At 43.5% G+C, this 21,950-nt stretch overlaps 1 protein-coding gene across 1 annotated transcript in view; it reads left to right on the forward strand.

The window, feature by feature from the left end:
• Nucleotides 1–2,107: 2,107 nt before the first annotated feature.
• Nucleotides 2,108–21,950, forward strand: part of GCNT2 (glucosaminyl (N-acetyl) transferase 2 (I blood group)) — a 101,793-nt gene continuing 81,950 nt past the window's right edge. The window contains exon 1 of the mRNA XM_038005726.2: nucleotides 2,108–3,631. Within this exon, the coding sequence (XP_037861654.1) occupies nucleotides 2,707–3,631 (925 nt within the window). The 5' untranslated portion in view covers nucleotides 2,108–2,706. The remainder of the gene's footprint in view (nucleotides 3,632–21,950) is intronic.

Below are 21,950 nucleotides of genomic sequence, written 5' to 3' on the forward strand. Positions count from 1 at the left end.
TCTTCCTGCATTCTTTTTTTAATTAGAGATGGGGCCTGGCTGTGTTGCTTAGGCTGGTCTCAAACTCCTGGCCTCAAGAGCTCCTCCTGCCTTGGCCTCCCAAAAGTGCTGAGATTACAGGTGTGAGCCACTCCACCCAACCTCTCCTGTGTTCTTGATAAAATAAAAATGTGTATGTCCTGTAGGCAAGAGGTAAATGAAAGTACAGGACATGGAAACACTGTGTTTAGAAACTATCTAAAATATCATGTTGTCTTTGTGATTAAGAAAATTAGCTGGGTGCAGTGGCTCACAGCTGTCATCCTAAAGCTTTGGGAGGCTGAGGTAGGGGGATAGCTTGAGGAGTTCAAGACCAGCCTGGGCAACACAGTAAGACCCCCACCTCTTTGAAAGAGTAAATTAATTAATTAATTAAATTTAATAAAAATCAGAAGATATATTAGAAAAATTAGGTATGTTGACTGCACCACATTCTTAGGTATAAATGTATGTCTCCGACGAATCAGTATTACCTGGAATTTCTCACTAATGTGATCAGGGAAACAGGGACATGGAAACTTGAGCATTCAATCAATAAATGGTTGATTGATGGCTGGGCAGGTGGCTCACGCCTGTAATCCCAGCACTTTGGGAGGCTGAGGCGGGTGGATCACCTGAGGTCAGGAGTTTGAGACCAGCCTGCCCAAAAATGGTGAAACCCTGTCTCTACTAAAAATACAAAAATTAGCTGGGCATGGTGGCAGGTGTCTGTAATCCCAGCTACCTGGGAGGCTGAGGCAGGAGAATCGCTTGAACCTGGGAGGCGGAGGTTGCAGTGAACCAAGATCGCGCCATTGCGCTCCAGCCTGGGCAACGAGAATGAAGCTCTGTTTCAAAAAATAAATAAATAAAATAAAATAAAATAAAAAGTTGATTGTCTACTACATACAGACAATGCTAGGAGCTAGAAACATGAGGAATACCTGAGCTCGGCGTGAATGGAACATGCTTTCACACCGGGTGCAGCTGACGACCACATCACACAAAACTCATCGCTGCTGTTTTATTTATTTATTTTTTATTTATTTTTTTTTTTTGAGACGGAGTCTCGCTCTGTCGCCCAGGCTGGAGTGCAGTGGCTGGATCTCAGCTCACTGCAAGCTCTGCCTTCCGGGTTTACGCCATTCTCCTGCCTCAGTCTCCCCAGTAGCTGGGACTACAGGCGCCGGCCACCACGCCCTAATTTTTTGTATTTTTTAGTAGAGACGGGGTTTCACCGTGTTAGCCAGGATGGTCTCGATCTCCTGACCTCGTGATCCGCCCGTCTCGGCCTCCCAAAGTGCTGGGGTTACAGGCTTGAGCCACCGCGCCCTGCCTCGCTGCTGTTTTAGATGTATAATCTGATTGGCATGGGCTCACAGAGAAGGGAGTAAGGGAAGAGTAAGAAGATTTCAAAGGAGAGGTGGTAATTGTGTCATTTACTAGAAGTATGAATGTGGGGTGAGGGGTACGTGTGTACGCATGTGTGTGTGCGTGTGTGTGTGAATGGGCTTCTTGTTTACTCTGGTACAATTTCGCTGCTTATTTACCACCCCAATCTGTTCCTGGACACGGTGATGGACTCTGTATATGTTATCTCATTTTATTCTCACAATTGATCTATGGTGGTAAAATTATTCTCATTTTTTACACCTCCTTTAAAGCATTTGTAAATCTGGACGTAAGAGCCTCTCTCCTAAAGTTCAGGAACATTCAAAACTGAGATGCTCTTCTCTCCTTCCTCTAAGCATCAGGGTTCTCTGTCTGCATCCTACGTGGACCAGGGCAAAATAAACTTGAAATTCACTGATGTTAGCCTCTATGCAATTTTGGGTGCTGATGGGCTGCTAGTTATTTTGTTGTTTTAAAAAAGAAGTTAGCCTTTATTCATCAAAGTGCCACAGTCACTTTGTGCAGTAAGTTAAGTGGTAAGGTAAGCTTGCTAATTAATGTGCCTTTTAAAGGACTTTACCCAGCAGCAGACAAAATTGAGCCCTGGAAAGAATTTAGCCCAATAGCCAGTCATATACTATGCCGTATAGCATACCCAGCCAATGGGGAGAACGAGGTGTGGCTGTGGAAAAAGACAGGGTTAAGGAATTTTTTTAAAGCACTACATATTTATTGACAGAATATAACTCCAGGCAGTATTCACATGCTTTAAACTGAAGCTCTTAACTTGGCAGCGCAGTTTAAGCAAACAAACTCAGGCTGTTGAACACAATGATTAACAGGAAGCAGGGGAGGGGACACAGTTACTAGACTCTGGCCGGGAGAAGAGGCTGAGGTTAAGGTCTTAGAGCCGATGACTTGCAGAATGGTCACCTCATCCACTTGCGATTTCACGGTGGGAACAGGTGGACTACCCGGAATCAGAACCTCTCTGAGGACATTTGTTTTTGTGTAGACACAGGTTGCAGGTTAGCGGGAGAACAGGCAAGCCAAATGCAAAGGAGCCACTTCAGAAATGTGTCAAAGAAAAGTGAAAATGCAGCCTAGTGGTAAATGAAGAGGGGAAGAAGAAAGAAAAAGGACTAGAACTGTGAACTGAAGGGACCGGGAACAGCCAGACCAGAGCTTCAGCCATCAAGAGGATGATTTCGGAACATGGAGAAAATGTAAGTTAAATAGATCTACACTCTGATCCTATCTTAAGAGAGAGATCTTTTACTCATTTCCTGGTTGTGAATGATGGGCTCTTGGAAGCACTGTCTTTTTAGCGTGTCTCTTATTTCTGCCCTCATTTTTGTATTTGTTTACAATACTGAGTTATGGGAGAATAAACGTTTTCTGAGGGCAGCGCTCTCCAATGCTTCACTGTTAGCAGAAGCCTGTCATCAGATTTTTGAGGGGAAAGTTTTTTACCCAACAGAAAATGCATTGAAAACTACCCTTGATGAAGCTACCTGCTATGAGTACATGGTTCGAAGCCACTACGTAACAGAAACACTCTCCGAAGAAGAGGCTGGGTTCCCTTTAGCTTACACAGTGACAATCCACAAAGACTTTGGCACTTTTGAGAGGCTCTTCAGGGCGATTTATATGCCCCAGAATGTGTACTGTGTGCACCTGGATCAGAAGGCGACGGATGCCTTTAAAGGTGCAGTGAAAAGGTTACTTGGCTGCTTCCCAAATGCTTTTCTGGCTTCCAAGAAGGAGTCAGTCGTCTATGGGGGGATCTCCAGGCTCCAGGCTGACCTGAATTGCCTGGAAGACCTTGTGGCCTCTGAGGTTCCCTGGAAGTATGTCATCAACACCTGCGGGCAAGACTTTCCCCTGAAAACCAACAGGGAAATAGTTCAGCATCTGAAGAGATTCAAAGGGAGAAATATCACCCCAGGGGTGCTGCCTCCTGACCACGCTGTTGGACGGACTAAATATGTCCACCAAGAACTGTTAGACCACAAAAATTCCTATGTGATTAAAACAACAAAATTAAAAACTCCTCCTCCTCATGACATGGTGATTTACTTTGGCACGGCTTACGTAGCTCTCACAAGGGACTTTGCTAACTTTGTCCTCCAAGACCAGCTCGCACTTGACTTACTCTCCTGGTCCAAGGACACCTACAGCCCCGACGAACATTTCTGGGTAACACTCAACAGGATTCCCGGTACGTACGTCTCTTAACTTTTATTTTTACGAAAAACACTGCATGGTCAATACTGAATAAATTGCTTTGAAAAGAATGGAAAAAATGGAACAAACTTCTTTACAGTTCTAAATGTCAAATTAAAAAAAAGGCTTTCATCTGTAAAATGGTAAAATGGAGATGTGTTATATCCCCACATATATTCACCCACTCTTGTGAACCGCTCTGTTCACAGGACGAAAGATTGAAGGAACACTGTCCATATAAATAAAAATGTGGCCGAGCACGGTGGCTCAAGCCTGTAATCCCAGCACTTTGGGAGGCGGAGGCAGGTGGATCACTTGAGGTCAGGAGTTTGAGAGCAGCCTGACCAACATGGTGAAACCTTGTATCTATTAAGAATACTAAAAAAATTAGCCAGGCGTGGTGGTGCATGCCTGTAATCCCAGCTACTGGAGAGGCTGAGACAGGAGAATCGCTTGAACCCAAGAGGCAGAGGTTGCAGTGAGCCAAGATTGTGCCACTGCACTTCAGCCTAGGTGACAGATCGAGACTCTGTCTCTAAATAAATAAATAAATACATAAAGAAATAAACCTTATTCTCCTTTAAGCATAATGCATTTAAAATCAGGAATAAGTATTATAAATGAAATTTGAATGACAATTTGAACATTTCAATAATATTTTTGTCTCTGTTGAAGCTCCCATCCTTTCGAAATGGGAGCAAGATACAACTTTTAATTTTTTTATTTGCAAGCTCTTTTCTGGTCTTGAATCAAAAATTTAAAGCATGGCCAGGCATAGTGACTCACGCCTGTAATCCCAGTGCTTTGGAAGGCTGAGGCAGGAGGATCTCTTGAAGCCAGGAGTTTGAGACCAGCCTGGGCAACATAGTGAGACATTGTCTCTATTTTTTTTCAAGAAGTTAAAAAAAAACAAAACCTTAATGCACCTTAAAGATTTCTAGGCTGGGCGCGGAGGCTCACACCAGTAATCCCAGCACTTTGGGAGGCTGAGGCAGGTGGATCACAAGGTCAGGAGTTAGAGACCAGATTGGCCAACATGGTGAAACTCCATATCTACTACAAATACCAAAAATTAGCCAGGCGTGGTGGTGCGTGCCTGTAATCCCAGCTTCTCAGGAGGCTGAGGCAGTAGAATCGCTTGAACCTGGGAGGTGGAGGTTTCAGTGAGCCGAGATCACGTCATTGCACTCCAGCCTGGGTGACAGAGGGATTTCTAGACCAGTGCCTCCATTTTATAGATGAAGAAACTTCAATGTGATTACACGATGTGCCCAGATCCCACAGCTAGTAAGTAAGCATATGCACCAATTATAAGCCAAGTCTCCTAAGCCTGATGTTCTTTTTAGGTTGACTTTCAATTAGGTCTCGATTGTTGCTAAATCAACTCCATCTCTCCTTTGGTCCAAGTTCCAAATGATTTTTGAACAATCTCAAGTTGTTCACAGTGAACCAATTTAGTTCTGCTAGTTCAATTCAAAATAAGAATTCATATTCGCAGTTCAAAGGAAAAAGTAACTGGAATCCATATGAAGATCACAGTCATGGTTTCTTTGGATTGCTGGTTCAACCCCGGATGCACATTATGATCAGCTGGGGCTTCTAAAAATAACTAAGCCAGGGCCTGTTTCCCTCTCTGGGGCAAGACCTAACTATTGATATTTGTATAGCTTCTGAGTGATTCTCATGGACAGCCAGGAGTGCAAGCCATTGCAGGTGCTTGTTTTAGATATTGGCATACAAAGCTTCACAGGCTTAGAATTCTCTTTAAATCTGTGATTTTCTTAGAGCCAGAAGGGGAAGTGTCGTGATCAAAAGAAATTACGGCTCAGGAAAGTCATGGGGAAAGCACAGAGCTGTTTAAATAGAATTGTAGTGTCCAGAGTAAGGGAAGTGAAAGCCCCACTTCTCTCCCACGTGCTTGGAGAAGGATGTAGACTCTTCAGGTCTGGCCACCCTACTGTACTGGGAGACATTGACACAGCAGTTCCCAAGAGAGCAGTCAGGGAGGTAAAAAGGCCAATCCCCCTGCCCCCCTTTTTTTTTTAAGAGAAGACTGAGACAAAGAAACAGGATAATTGATTTGAAAAAGACTTGAAGAGGGATCGGTGTCTTCGCTTAATTAAAAGATTTGCTCAGGAAAGAGAAATTAGGCCAACTCTGTCGTTTTGAAAGTAGAGTCTAGGGCCAGCAGGTGGGAGATGAGAACACGTGGAGCTGGGAATAGAACAGGCAGCTTCCTCAGTGGTGAGCAAAGCCAAGGGAAGCAGGGCTGGGGAAGTGCTGCCCAGGACAGCTCAACGATTGGACTGGATGGTCTCCGAGTCCCTTCCCACCCTCAGAGTCCGTGATCCTCATCAGCGAACTGAACAGAAACTTAAGGGAAACCCCCCTGACTTCTCAACTCAAGGTATCTATTGGAGCTGGATTTTTACGGACCGTGTTAGCAGTAACAGATTGGCAAAGCAATAGAAAACAAATGCACCAATTAATGTTTTTCAGAAACTTACGAAAGTTAGCCCCTGAAATCATTTCTGTGTTATGTATGTGGAGGATCACTGCCTGAGAACCCTGACCAGCCGTATCAACTCTTTCATTTTTGGAATTTTTCTTTCTTCTTCTTTTTTTTTTTTTTGCATCTCACTCTATCATCCAGGCTGGAGTGCAGTGGCACAATCACGGCTCACGGCCTCAACCTCCCAAAGTGGCGGGATTACAGGCGTGAGCCACAGCACCCAGCCCATGCTGGTCTTTACCTCCCAGGCTCAAGCCTTGCAAGAGGCTGGGACTACAGGCCCGGGCCCCCATGCCTGGCTAATTTTAACTTTTGTAGAGATGCTGTGTTGCCAGCGCTGGTCTTGAACTCCTGGGCTCAAGCGATTCTCCTGCCTCAGCCTTGTGAGCCACCATATCGGGCAAGCCTTGCCATCTCTTTCACCACCTGAGGCAGGGCTGAATGTAAGAGGTTAGGGAATTAGAAACCTAAGGGGTTGTCTTGTTTAATTATTACTCCTACTATGTGGCGATCTGAGCCATTGTCCATTGTTAGGGTCCTTCTGGTTGATGTGTATGCATTGCAGTTTCGTGGGGGTTTTTTTTGTTTTTTTTTTGGCAGGGGATGCAAGGGACATTCTGTTATTGTTCCAACTGATTATAGTGATTGAGGGATTATGATTAGGATTCTCCAAAGTAATTAGTCCAGGCCAGGCGTTGTGGCTCACCCCTGTAATCCCAGCACTTTGGGAGGCCGAGCCGGGTGGATCACCTGAAGTCAGGAGTTCAAGACCAACTTGGCCAACATGGTGAAACCCCGTCTCTACTAAAAATACAAAAATTAGCCTGGCGTGGTGGCACGTGCCTGTAATCCCAGCTACTCAGGAGGCTGAAGCAGGAGAATCGCTTCAACCTGGGAGGCGGAGGTTGCAGTGAGCCAAGATCACGCCACTGCACTCCAGCCTGGGTGACACAGTGAGACTCCATCTTAAAAACAGAAATTAAAAAAATAAAGTAACTAGTCCAGAAAAACATTTCACAGCTGAAGTGGTCTCATGGGAAGGGAGAACAGCACTGCCCAACAGGAATGCTACAATGGGAGCCATAGATCTAACATCAAATTTTAGATCTTCCAGGAGCCACATTAAAAGAAGTAAAAAGAAGCAAATGATATGAATTTAAAGAATGTATTTTATGCCGGGTGTGGTGGCTCACACCTGTAATCCCAGCACTTTGGGGAGCCGAGGCGGGCAGATCACTTGAGGTCAGAAGTTTGAGACCAGCCTGGCCGACAAGGTGAAACCCCAGTTCTACTAAAAATACAAAAAATTAGCCAGGCGTGGTAGCTTGTGCCTGTAACGTGAGCTATTCGGGAGGCTGAAGCAGGAGAATTGCTTCAGCGATTTAGGGAACCGGGAGGCAGAGGTTGTGGTGAGTCAAAATCATGCCACAGTACTTCAGCCTGGGCGACAGAGCAAGACTCTGTCTCAAAAAGAAAAAAGAGTGTATTTTATTTAACTCAATTTGAAATATCACTTCTGCATGTGGCCTGTGGCTGTGACCACAGGCAGGGGAGGTGGACCTTGCATCCTCATTGCTGGTACAGTAGTCAGGCTCTGCTGCCCTAGCGGCACTGAGATGTTGGCCATCCTCATGTCGCAGAGTCTCCACCTCTGCTGGTCTTGCTTTGCCTGCTTCTTTTACTTTATTTGAAATTCTTGCCTGTGCTTCAGCGCCTCCCCTGGTTTATGGGCTCCTCCACCCTGTGGCTTCTACTTCCTATGTCTTCCCCTGGTATCTGCCTGACTCCATGCTGCTCTTTTTTTTTTTTTTTTTTTCAAGATGGAGTCTCAAGCTTTGCTTGGGCAACACAGAGACCTTGTCTCTACAAAAAAATAAAAAAATAGCCAGGCATGGTGGCATGAACCTGCAGTCTCAGCTACTGGAGAAGCTGAAGCAGGAGGATTACTTGAGCCCATGAGGTTGAGGGTAGAGTGAGCTGCAATAACACCACTACACTCAGACTGGTCAACGGAGTGAGACTCTGTCTCAAAACATGGATAAATAAATAAGCAAGCAAAGCAAAACATGGGGCCGGGCACAGTGGCTCACGCCTGCAATTCCAGCACTTTGGGAATCTGAGGCAGGGGGATCTCCTGAGGTCAGAAGTTCGAGGCCAGTCTGGCCAACATGGTGAAACCCCGTCTCTACTAAAAATGCAAAAATTAACCAGGTGTGGTGGTGCACACTTGTAATCCCAGCTACTCAGGAGGCTGAGGCAGGAGAATAGCTTGAACCTGGGAGGCGGAGGTTGCAATAAGCCGAGATTGTGCCACTGTACTCTAGCCTGGGGGACAGAGGGAGACTCCGTCTCAGAAACACAAACAAACAAAAACATGGTCCATCTCCTGTACCTAAGAGGTCCCTTAAGAAGCAGCAGGTCCTCTGGAGGCCTCTCAGAGGATAAGACTCTCTGCATGGCCTGCTCAGGTGAAGGTGCTCATGAGTAGAACAGTGTTACAGAAAGTGAGTTCACATATGGCTTTAAAGATGTCCAAGAAGCCTCACTAGCTGTTGTGAAATTAGGGCTTCCTGCCCTCCTTTTTTTCCTCTCCCCATTTCCGTCTTTTACCCTTAATCTGGTCCACAACAAGATGGCATGCCTTTTAGTTTCTTGTCTGATTCAGCTGTGGATGATTTCCATTTATAAGCTCAAGATGCAAATTCATCCACCTCCCACTTTCCTCCCGAGTTGGATCCTCTGGGTTGGATGGCTCTGCTTGTGATAGGGACATTCAGTGAGTTTATTCCATTGGTCATGTGTGCCTTGGATTTTACACATTTCAAAACTGACCAGTGATTTCTGTTTCACTTGCTACGAAGCAATATATTGCATATAACTCCATGGGAGTTTATTTCAAACTCACATTAAAATAGGAATGAATGCAAAAACAGCCTTTCCTGGGAGCAGGCTTTGCTGGGGGTGGGAGGAAGAAGGAGTGCCAAGGTGTCCAAAGGGGAAGGAATAGAGAAAGGAAGATACCTGGCAGGTGATTGAGGGCCCGGAAGACAGACCCTCCCTGCTTCCAATTTGTTTTTCCCCTAGAGCCAGCCTGTGGACCGGCCCTGTTGATATTCCATGGCAGACATCTTCCCCTGAACCCTAAATGTGAGTGGCTCATTGTATTTCTATTTGCTGTAGAGCCCATACTGGCCTGACTCTTTGTCACTGTTTGAGGCTGGTATATCCTGTTAGCCCCTCTATATGTAAAAATGCAGTGCTGAGGTTCTAGGTGCCAAGACCTTGAGAGATGCAACTTTGGGAGCAGAGAAGGGCAGATCCGAATCAAGGTGGTCTTGGGAACTCATCCTTTATCCCCAGGGATGTGGCTGGGGTCTTAGGACTTGCGTGCAGAGGAAATTGCTATTCCCCAAACCAATCGTGCGCACAGAACTTCTGAGATGCTGGGCGAATGGATAGACTTGAAGGGGAGGAAAATGTGGGGATTTTTACTATTAGTTCTGCTTAAGCAATCTTTGTTTTTTATATCTGCCAGAAATACCGATTTTTGTCAACTTCTAGAAAAGGAAATCAGAGAGTTGGGACACCTGTGAGTTCTTTCTTTCTTTCTTTTTTTTTTTTTTTTGAGATGGAGTCTCGCTCTGTCACCCAGGCTGGAGTGCAGTGGCATGATCTCAGCTCACTGCAACCTCCACTTCCTGAGTTCAAGTGATTCTCCTGCCTCAGCCTCCCGAGTAGCTGGGACTACAACCTCTGCTTCTCGGGTTCAAGCGATTCTATTACCTCAGCCTCCTGAGTAGCTGGGACTACAGGTGCCCACCACCACACCTGGCTAATTTTTGCCTTTTTAGTAGAGATGACGGGGTTTCACCATATTGGCCAGGCTGGTCTCGAATTCCTGACCTCGTGATCCGCCCACCTCGGCCTCCCAAAGTGCTGGGATTACAGGTGTGAGCCACCATGCCTGGCCACCTGTAAGCTCTTCTCAGGGAAACACGGTTTCTTAGGAAGGTGGTAAATGGCCTGACAGACTTCATTTTTTAAATAGGTAGATGATCAAGAAAACAATGGCATTAGTTTTATCACTTCCCTAGAATAAGAAAGGAAGAGTTTAACCTGCAAGTGATCTGATCTTTGTCTACCCTCTTCACTGATCACTGAGTTTGTTCTTTGGGCATTCTGTAGCTCACACTCTTATCTTTATTTTCTTCTTCCTCCTTGCCAGCTCATTGCAAGTTGAAAATACCATAAATCAAAAATGCATTTAATGGCCACGTGGGGTGGCTCATGCCTGTAATCCCAGCACTTTGGGCGGCTGAGGCAGGCAGATCACCTGACGTCAGGAGTTCGAGACCAGCCTGGCCAACATGGTGAAACCCCGTCTCTACTAAAAAGGCAAAAATTAGCCGGGCATGGTGGCAGGCACCTGTAATCCCAGCTACTTGGGAGGCTGAGGCAGGAGAATAGCTTGAACCTCGGAGGTGGAGGTTGCAGTGAGCTGAGATCACACCATTGCATTCTAGCCTGAGCAACAAGAGCGAGACTCCATCTAAAAAAAAATATATATATATATATATATGTATGTATGTATAAGTTGAACTCATGTAAATCAGGGACTCTCTTTATTCTTTCCTGAATTCATACCCATGACACCTTAAATATAAACACTGATAGATCTGATGGTATCTATGTTTTGTTCTGGAATAACAGGTTTAGTTGCTGAAAGTCATAAAGTGACACAGCACAACTGAGAACTGCTAATGATTTTCACATTTTATTGAGTTTATAAAAAGATTGTAATTTCCCCAGATCAGAAAATGCCCCAATATGTAGTTTAATGGATTTATATGCATTTTATATATCCATCTATATTACCATCGAAAATGGCTTCCATAATAATGTTAATGTATATGAATAGTTTTGCTTTGCCAATTACACCATCTTCTGGGATCTCAGAGGAATAATCAGAGATGTGACCCTGTTTTAATATTCTGTTGCTCCTTCAGGTAGCAATTTCCTTTTTAAAACCAAAAAATAGTGTTTCTTCCTATGGGGACCTATCTTAATTTTATACTGAGGAAGCTAAAAGTAGATTGATGAGAAAGAAAAAATTAAGGGTTGGGCCCAGCTGGAGTATAGTCAGATGACATCAATTAGAATGCATTTAAGATTTAAGTGGACTGGTAAATGGGTTGGAAAAATAGTCTAAAGATTTGTTTACTCTCTATTAGAGTTAGAAGGCAGCTCACACTCACTGGTGGGGTTTAGAAACAAACAGGCCTGAATTTAAAGCGTGTCTCTACTGCTCACCACCTCTCTTTTTTTTTTTTTTTTTTGAGATGGAGTTTCGCCCTTGTTGCCTAGGCTGGAGTGCAATGGCGTGATCTCGGCTCACTGCAACCTCTGCCTTCCAAGTTCAAGTGATTCTCCTGCTTCAGCCTCCCGAGTAGCTGGGATTACAGGCATGCGCCACCACGCCTGGCTAATTTTTTGCCTTTTTAGTAAAGACGGTGTTTCTCCATGTTGGTCAGGCTGGTCTCGAATCCTAACTTCAGGTGATCTGCCCACCTCAGCCTCCCAGAATGCTGGGATTACAGGCATGAGCCACTGCGCCCTGGCCCTCATCTCTCTTTAATTTTAACTCATTTCACTGAGCCTGAGTCTTCATCTATATCCTGGGGATAAAATATCTCTTTGTAGGACTGTTGAAGGATCAGAAAGTATGCAAACTATACCTGGCACATCATAGAAACTCATTAAATTTAGAGACAACAGATGAACTTCTCAGGTGTTGATTTTTGAGGTTTTAATGTTACTATTCTAAAAATTCTATGTGCAACTAAAACAAAAAACAAAACCCACTTACATTTGGTTTTGAAAGTGTAAGGTCTAATTTTTTGTTAGAAATCAGGTATGTGAGGAGGGGCGTGATGGTTTATGCCTGTAATCCCAACACTGGGAGGCCAAGGCAGGAGGATCAGAGGATTGCTTGAGACCAGCCTGGGCAACATAGTGAAATTCCATCTCTACAAAAAATATAAAAGTTAGCTGGGTTTGGAGGCGCATGCCTGTAATCCCAGCTATTTGGGAGGCTGAGGCAGGAGGATCACTTGAGCATGGGAGGTTGAGGCTGCAGTGAGGGGTGGTTATGACATTGCACTCCAGTCTTGGTGACAGAGTGAGACCCCATCTCAAAAAAAAAGAAAAGAAAAGAAAAGAAAAAGAAGGAAGGAAGGAAGGAAGGAAAGAAAGAAAAAGAAAGAAGAAAGAAAGAAAAAAAGAAAGAAAGAAAGAAAAAGAAAGAAACAAAGAAAGAGAAAGAAAGAAAGAAAGAAAGAAAGAAAGAAAGAAAGAAAGAAAGAAAGAAAGAAAGAAAGAAAGAAAGAAAGAAAGAAAAGGAAGAAGGAAAAAGAAGGAAGGTAGGGAGGGAAAGAGGGAGGGAGGGACGGGAATAAATTAGGTATGTGGCTGCAGAGGTTCCCTTGGGTATAATTCTTCTTAGCAATATCACCTGTCTGTAGTCTTGTACCGGGAAGCAGCATTCTGTGACTAAAGCCTCCTACCTCGCCAGGCTTCTCACTTTAGACTGGTTTGAAGCCAATGGCCTCCACAACCTTGTTCATGCTGTCTTTTTGTTCTGGAATACTCATTATCTTTTTTTTTTTTTTTTTTTTTTTTTTTTGAGACAGAGTCTCCTTCTGTCGCCCAGGCTGGAGTGCAGTGGCGTGATCTTGGTTCACTGCAAGCTCTGCCTCCTGGGTTCACGCCATTCTCCTGCCTCAGCTTCCCGAGTAGCTGGGACTACAGGCGCCCGCCACCACGCCCAGATAATTTTTTGTATTTTTGGTAGAGACGGGGTTTCGCTGTGTTAGCCAGGATAGTCTCGATCTCCTGACCTCATGATCCACCCGCCTCGGCCTCCCAAAGTGCTGGAATTACAGGCCTGAGCCACCGCGCCTGGCCTTGGAATACTCTTTATCTTTGCTGCTCATTCTCATCTCATCAGTTCTCTTCAAGATCCAGTTGAAAAGTCACTGCCTCAGCTGCTTTACACTCCTGCAGAAGCAGCTCCCCTGCCCCCACTTTATCCACACTTCTCTTGCAGGGCCTCCTCCATTGCATCTTAACTATTTGTGGATCTCAGTCCCCTCTACGCCGGGGGCCCTGCCCACCCCCCACCACCAACACACCAAATGTGAGCATGCAACCGAATGATTGGCCCAGGACCTAGACTTTTATCCAGCTTCATCACTGAGTGGGCTTCCAATATCACTTTGCATGAGGGATGAAGACATGGGAGAGAAATGGTCTGCGTGTCTAATAAAATGTTCTCTACAAATGGAGAAAATTCCCCTTCAGCATTACAGGAAGTTTATTTTCTGATTTTTCAATTCTAGCTCAGCTTTTAAGCAGTCGACAGGGTGGGATTCTTAAACCTAAACCCCAGCTCCCTCATCACCTCCACCAACTTTTCCAAAGGACAAACATCCTTTGCTACCACCTATGCTAAATCCATTAGAAAACACTCTTGGGAGTGTGGGCTGCCTTTGGGAGTTGTTAGTCAACCGATTGCTAGGGTCAGTATCAGTTACCCTGCATGTATTTGAGGACTGAATTTGTATGTTGCTTTTGTTCTTTCAATTTTGATTTTAAGTTCAGGGGTACATGTGCAGGATGTGCAGGTTTGTTACATAGGTAAACATGTGCCACAGTGGTTTACCGCACAGATCATCCCATCACCTACGTATTAAGCCCAGCGTCTCTATTAGCTCTTCTTCCTGATGCTCTCCCTCCCGCCACGTCCCCCACCAGCCCCAGTGTGTGTTGTTCCCCTGCATGTGTCCATAAGTTCTCATCAATCAGCTCCCACTTATGAGAACATGTGGTGTTTGGTTTTCTGTCTCTGCGTTAGTATGCTGAGAATAATGGCTTCCAACTTCATCCATGTCCCTGCAAACGACATGATCTCGTTCCTCTTTATGGCTGCATAGTATTCTATGGTGTATATATACCACATTTTCTTTATCTAGTCTATCATTGATGGGCATTTAGATTGATTTCATGCCTTTGCTATTGTGAATAGTGCTGCAATGAACATATGTGTGCACGTATCTTTATGACAGAATGATTTATATTCCTTTGGGTCTAAGAGATTGCTGGGTCAAATTCCTGTATGTTTTAGTTCAGGTCTAAAAAAGTAAAATCATTAATCAAGGGAATTTAGCAGAGTTATTTTGGCCCTGAGAGGATTTGATTTAAAATATTCAGAAAATGTAGTTGAAGTAGTTGATTTGGCAGGTAATTGTGTAATTGCAGGGAATTCAAGGGACTCTGAATTCAATTCAGAGAATTCAAACAGACCTCTTTGCCTTTGAGTCAGTTTTCCCCCTAGGCTTTTCTTGGCCTGCAAAAATCCTGTCTTTGAGGATCCAGTTGAGTTGGTCTTGCTCCTAAATCATTGACAAGCCCCTACTCCCAGGCAGAGCAGTTTGTCCTTTGTGTCCCAAGTACTTTTTGTTGTCACTTTTGTTAGGGTTTGCGGTTTAATCATCTGTTGCTGCTGCCAGAAAGCAGAGTCTTGGAGAGTAGGGAGCTTTATATCTTTGTGAGCCTCAACCCACACAAAGCTTGGTGTCAGATTGAATTCAAATTCACCTTATGTTGCTAGTATGAAATAAATTGTGTTGTTGCTTTCATACAAATACAGCAGTTTTCTGCTAATAAGACCTGCAATGTGAAATTAAAAAAGAAAAAAAAAAAAACAAATAGGTTTCTACCGTCCAAGTCACTGACAGAATCTACAACAGATTGACAGAGTTACAGCTGTTTCCAGCCCCAGTTTTAGACACCATACAGCCTTTCTAGAAGGCTTGCCAGTCATCATCATCCCATAAGTTCTTACAATGCCAGGCACTAAACTGATGGCCTTTTCCCCTCTTAAAAGTAACAGCTTTATTGAGATATAATTTGCATAGTGTGAAATTTATGACGTATAATTTACATACCATAAAACTCACCCATTTTAAGTGTACAATGTAATGATTTTTAGTGCCTTTACAGTTATGCAACCATGATCTCAGGCTAATTTAGAATCATTTTATAACAACACAAAGAAACCTCATGACCACCTCCCATTTCCACACCCAACCCCTACTTTTCTGGCTCTATGGATTTGCCTTTTCTGGACGTTTCATATTAACTGAATCATACAATACGCTTTCTTTCATGCGTGGCTCCTTTTACTTACTGCCATGTTTTTTAGATTCATCTATGTTATAGCGTGAATCAGTATTTCACTTTTTGTACGAATGGATGCTGTTCCATTGTATGGATATACCACGTTTATTTTTTCATCCATTGATGGACATTTGGGTTGTTTCTACTTTTGGTTTGTGTGAAAAATGATGCTGTGAACATTCCTGAACAAGTCATTGTGGGGACACATGTTTTCATTTCTCCTGGGTAGACACCAAGAGTGAAACTGCTGGTCACTATGTTAATTCTTTTTTTTTTTTTTTTTTTTTAATTTTGAGACAGCGTTTCACTCTTGTTGCCCAGGCTGGAGTGTAACGCCACGATCTCAGCTCACTGCAACCTCCACCTCCCGGGTTCAAGCGATTCTCCTGCCTCAGCCTCCCAAGTAGCTGGGATTACAGGCATGTGCCACCATGCCTGGATAATTTTTGTATTTTTAGTAGAGACGGGGTTTCACCGTGTTGGCTAGGCTGGTCTCGAACTCCTGACCTCAAGTGATCCACTGGCCTCAGCCTCCCAAATTGCTGGGATTACAGGTGTGAGCCACTACGCCTGACCTTTTTTTTTTTTTTTTTTTTCAATTGAGACAGAGTTTCACTCTGTCACCCAGGCTGAAGTGTGGTTGTCATCTTGGCTCACTGCAACCTCTGCGACCAGGTTCAAGCAATTCTCCTGCCTCAACCTTCCAAGTAGCTGGGACTACAGGAACACACCACCACACCCAGCTAATTTGTTTGTATTTTTAGTAGACAGGGTTTTGTCACGTTGTTCAGGTTGATCTTGAACTCCTTACCTCAAATGATCCGCCTGCCTCAGCCTCCCAAAGTTCTGGGATTACAGGTGTGAACCACTGCGCCCAGCCTCCTATGTTAATTCTATACTTAACTTTTTAAGGAACTGCTAAACTGGTTTCCAACGGGTTGCAACATCTTGCGTGCCCACCTGCAGTGTATGAGGGTTCCAATTTTCTCACATCCTTGCCAATACTTGTTATTGTCTATCTTTTTTAGTTTAGCCCTTCTAGTGAGTGTGAAGTGGTATCCTCTTATAGTTCTGATTAGCGTGTCCCTAATTAACAATGATGTTGGACATCATGTACTTGTTGGCCTTTGATATATTTTCTTAGAAGAGGACTAAGTGCGCTTTGGACATTATTTCTTTGAATTAAGATTGTTGCAATCGCTGAGGACACTGGGATATGGAGTTTGTATTACTTGCCCAAGGACACCCAGCTAGTAAGTGTCAGTGTCAAGATGATTACATTTGAATTTTAAATGGGGTCTATTAGGAGATGAAATTGTCTGACATTGAATTAAGGACACACTAGATAGACAAAATGTTAGTTTAGGTCTGTAACTCCTAAATCCTATGACCAAGAAAATAGCTAAGACTCATTTAAAAAATAAATAAATGGGCCGGGCCTGGTGGCTCACGCCCGTAATCCCAGAACTTTAGGAGGCTGAGGTGGGCGGATCACCTGAGGTCAGGAGATCGAGACCAACCTGGCCAATATGGTGAAACCCCATCTCTAGTAAAAATACAAAAATTAGCCAGGCGTGGTGGTGTGCGCCTGTAATCCCACCTACTTGGGAGGCTGAGGCAGGAGAATTGCGGGAACCCAGGAGGCAGAGGTTGCAGTGAGCCAAGATCACGTCACTGCATTCCAGCCTGGGCGACAGCAAGACTCCGTCTCATAAAATAAAATAGGCCGGGTGTGGTGGCTCAGCCCTGTAATCCCAACACTTTGGAAGGCCAAGTCAGGTGGATCACGAGGTCAGGAGTTCAAGACCAGTCTGGCTAACTTGGTGAAACCCCATCTCTACTAAAAATGCAAAAAAATTAGCCGGGTGTGGTGGCAGGCTCCTATAATCCCAACTACTCGGGAGGCTGAGGTAGAGAATTGCTTGAACCTGGGAGGCAGAGGTTGCAGTGAACTGAGATCACCCGACTGCACTCCAGCCTGGGTGACAGAGTGAGACTCCATCTCATAAATAAATAAAATAAAACAAAATAAAATAAAATAAAACATTAAATCAATTAATTAATGGGGCCGGGCGCAGTGGCTCACGCCTGTAATCCAGCATTTTGGGAGGTGGAGGCGGGCAGATCACCTGAGGTCAGGAGTTTGAGATCAGCCTGGCCAACATGGTGAAACCCCGTCTCCACTAAAAATACAAAAAATTAGCCGGGAGTGGTGGCAGGTGCCTGTAATCCCAGCTACTTGGGAGGCTGAGGCAGGAGAATCACCGGAAACTGGGAGGCAGAGGTTGCAGTAAGCTGAGATTGCACCACTGAACCCCAGCCTGGACGACAGAGCAAAAACTCTGTCTCAAATAAATAAATAAATAGGATGGTCAGAGAGCTGCTGGGAAAACAAATAAACAAATAAACAAAGCAATTTAATTTAATCCTAATATGTAGTTACTGTCATTAGATTCCTTTTCTGCGATTTTATGTAAACCATCATCCCTCTTTTTAAGAATCAAGTGGGTACAGCTCCCTCCTTTCTAATAAAACTGTATCTTGTGTTTCTAGTCTATGTCCTTTTCCTCTCAGCTCTTGCACGATGAGCTGAAGGGTTTGTGCTGAAGTCCTAGTTGGTGCTTTTTGCTTTTACTTTTTTGGCTTTTTTCCATTTTGCAAGAGCTGTCCCTTGGCTGTGGTCTCCATTTTTGTGGGTGCTCATTGGTCTCTGCTATGTACATTTGACCACCTAGAGTTTTGTTTAAATCCACATCAAGCCGGCTCAGTCCAAACTTTCTTAGTGATTTTTGCTGCTTTAAATACTACCTTTTGTGTTCCTGAGCTTGACAAATTTAGGAGTGTCTGACAGGGTTTCATGTTCTTTTGTTTTTACCTTGAAGGATTCATAAATGTGTCTCTTTCTAGTTTTCTCCTTATTAGGAATAAAGTGAACTTCAAATTCCTATGATTGTTGCAATCCTACCCTCCTTCGTGCCTTGGTGAAAAATCATAACAGTTTTCATGAAGGATAAATCAGTCACCCTTGTAGAATTTTCCATTCAAATACTGAGCCGTGCGAAGCTGTTTTTAGCTGTTCTCATGACTTTCCTGAGTTTAGTCCTGGTCTGGGAGACTCAAGTGTCTTCAGGCAAAAGCCAGCAGTGGAGTAGGGTGTGAGGCTTCCTTGCTTTTCAGCTCCCAAGCAGTACAAGGGGTGGTTAAGATGGCAGGGGAAATGAAATTAAAGAAAAGGCAAGGTTAAGGAATGAAATCAGTTACAATGATAGGTCACTGTTGACAAGATGTGGGGCCTGAAAGTAGAAACTTGGAGTTGTTCCAAAGGTTGCAGGGTCTAGTTCCAAGGGCAGCTAGAAATGACTTGATCTTTTCCCCATGCGTAATTTTTTCCCAGTGTGCGTTTTTAGCTTCTTAAACTGATTTCTGTAAGGCAGCCTCTTTTGCTGTTCTTTACGCCTCACTGCTGAGCTTCCCTGTCATGTCTGTGCATGCTGACGTGCTGGGACTGGGTTACAGATGGGCTACACTTTGGTCTCAGCAGCATATATGGCAGGCAAAACCCAGGGCAGTTGAAACCTTTTGGCCAGATACCTCTGGCTGAGAGCAGCTGTGTCCATTCTATCCACAGGTGTCAGACAAATGCAGTTGACCAATGAACAATGTGGGGGTTAGGCCCACTGAACCCTCATGTAGCCAAAAACCAAGCTTTTGACTCCCCAAAAACTTAACTACTAAAAACCTCTTGTTGGCTGGGCACATTGGCTGATGCCTGTAATCCTAGCACTTTGGGTAGCCGAGGCGGGCGGATCACGAGGTCAGGAGTTCGAGACCAGCCCGTCCAATATGGTGAAACCTCATCTCTACTATAATATAAAAAAATTAGCCGGGCATGGTGGTGTGCATTTGTAGTCCCAGCCACTTGGGAGGCTGAGGCAGGAGAATTGCTTGAACCTGGGAGGCAGAAGTTGCAGAGAGTCGAGATCATGCCACTGCACTCCAGTCTGGGCGACAGAGTGAGATTCCATCTCAAAAAAAAAAAAAAAAAAAAAACACAAAAAAACCCTGCTGTTGACTGGAAGCTTTACAAGTAACAATTATATACTGTGTTATTACAATAAAGTAAGCAATTGTAAATAAATGTTTGCCAAGGGTCAACTTTAATTGTTTTCAATATGTGTCATCGTTGAAAAGCACTTCCTTACTGAATTACTCATCCCACGTTAAACACTAGATTTCAAAATATCAGAAAGGCAGTTTCCATTTGGTCATAAAAGGCAGGAAAGAGCCATATCTGTTAATAGAGTATCGATCTTTAGGTGGAATCACATTTTAATAAATATCCTATGTTAATTTTGTCGAGTCAGACAATTTCCATCAATCAGACAACCTAGGCAACTCTAACACTGGCACCGTTTTGTTGATGGGAATGTAAACATTTTCTAAAGAGGAAATTCTATAGGACAAATATTTTATCAAAGAGAGAGCAGAGAGACTAACACTGATGCTTTATTTGGTTAACTCATCTGAACTTCACAGAAAACCTCTGAGGAACATGGTTATTATCTCCAATTTGCAGATGAGGAAGCTGAGGCTTCAAAAGGTAAAATTACTTCATCTAAGTGTGTTTCACCCCTAATTCATGATCATTCTAATCTACATACTGCTTCTCTGAAGTTCCTGTAAGTTATGCAACTTATTTAATGAAAATATTGGCCAGGCGCGGTGGCTCACGTCTGTAATCCCAGCACTTTGGGAGGCCGAGGCGGGCGGATCACCTGAGGTCAGGAGTTTGAGACCAGCCTGGCCAATATGGTGAAACCCTGTCTATACCAAAAATACAAAAAAAAATTAGCCAGGCGTGGTGGTGGGTGCCTGTAATCCCAGCTACTCAGGAGGCTGAGGCAGGAGAATCGCTTGAATCCAGGGGGTGGAGGTTGCAGTGAACCAAGATTGCGCCATTGTACTCTAGCCTGGGTGACAGATTGAGACTCCGTCTTAAAAAAAAAGGAAAGAAAAGAAAATACTGCTCTTTGAAGATCTATAAAATGTTGAACGATCTCAGAGAGGTTTTCAACCTTTTTTTTATTATTTATATTTTAAAGCTGGTTTTTATGAAAGTAGTATATCCTTATTTTAAAAATTTAAATAGTACACAAAAGATTAAGAAAAATAAAACATGTCCATACTTCCTCATCCTTCTCTGTATACATCCTTTTTCCAGAGATAATCAACATTAATAATATGTTGGTAATCTATGACATACCCATCCACATATAAAAATATGCTTTATGGAATCATTACACTTTTTTTTTCTTTTATGGTTCATGATTTTGTGTCCTACCTTAAGAAATTTTTGCCATCCCGAGATCACAAAGATTTCCTTCAACCTTTTATTTTAAACAAGTTCAAACTTACTATACTTACAAGAATAGTGTAAGGAGCTCTCGTATACCTTTTACCCATGTTTCCCAAACCATAATATTTTGTACACTTGCCTAATCATATTCTCCCCTCTGTCTTATTCATATATTTTTCTTAAACTATTTGCCAGTTATCCCTTAATATTTCAAAGCATATTTCCTAGCAACAAAGACACCCACCCCCACGTAACCACAGTACAACTCTCAAGTGAGAGTAGCATTACTATCTAATCCACAGACCCTATTCCAGTATGCATGGTTACACTCATCATGTCCTTCACGAATCTGGGATCTGATCAAGAATCTTGAGCTAAACTTGGCCATCACATCTCTTTAGTCTCCTCCAGTTTGGAACAATTTCTCAGTCTGTCTTTGTCTTCTAAGATCTTCTCATTTTTGAAGAGTGCAGCTCTGGTGATTTCTCATGATTAGATTTAGGTTATACCTTTTAGGCAAAGATATGGCAGAAATAATGCTGTAGAGCCTTATGATGATGATGACTTTTTATCAGTTGCCTAAGATAGTACCTGACACATTTCTCCAGTGAAAAGCTAGGAAGTGTTTTTATTTATTACTAAGTAGATACCCTATTTATCAAATCATCACTCCCCAGTTTTGCCATTCATTGGATCTTACCTGACTCAATTTTTACTGTGATAGTTACCAAATCATGATTTTTAAATAAAATTCTTCCTTCTTCTATGTTTATTAGTTGACATTCAACCATAAGGTAGAGCCATCTCTTCTTCTGTGTGTTGGCTTATTTATTTATATCTCTAGGGACTTAGATTTCTATTTATTCAAAGGGTTATAATCCATTACTCTTTTTACTTACTTTACTGCTCAAATTGTCCAGACTTGGCCAGTGAAAGCCTGTTCAAGCTGGCTTGTGTGTTCTTTCAACAAGTCCCCGTGATTCTTTTTGGCACAGATGTTCCAAGCTAATCCTGCACTTAACCTGCCCCAGTCTTGCAATCAGCCATTCTCTCCAAGAAGGAAGCCCTGGTTCTATTGAATAGAGAATGGTATTTAGAGATCAAAATCTGGGAGGCTGAAACAGGAGGATCACTTGAGCCCAGGAGTTTGAGGCTGCAGTGAGTGAAGATCTTGCCACTGCACTCCATGCCCTCCAGCCTGGGCAACAG

The sequence above is a fragment of the Chlorocebus sabaeus genome, chromosome 17 (genome assembly GCF_047675955.1).
Source record: "Chlorocebus sabaeus isolate Y175 chromosome 17, mChlSab1.0.hap1, whole genome shotgun sequence".
Lineage (NCBI taxonomy): Eukaryota > Metazoa > Chordata > Mammalia > Primates > Cercopithecidae > Chlorocebus > Chlorocebus sabaeus.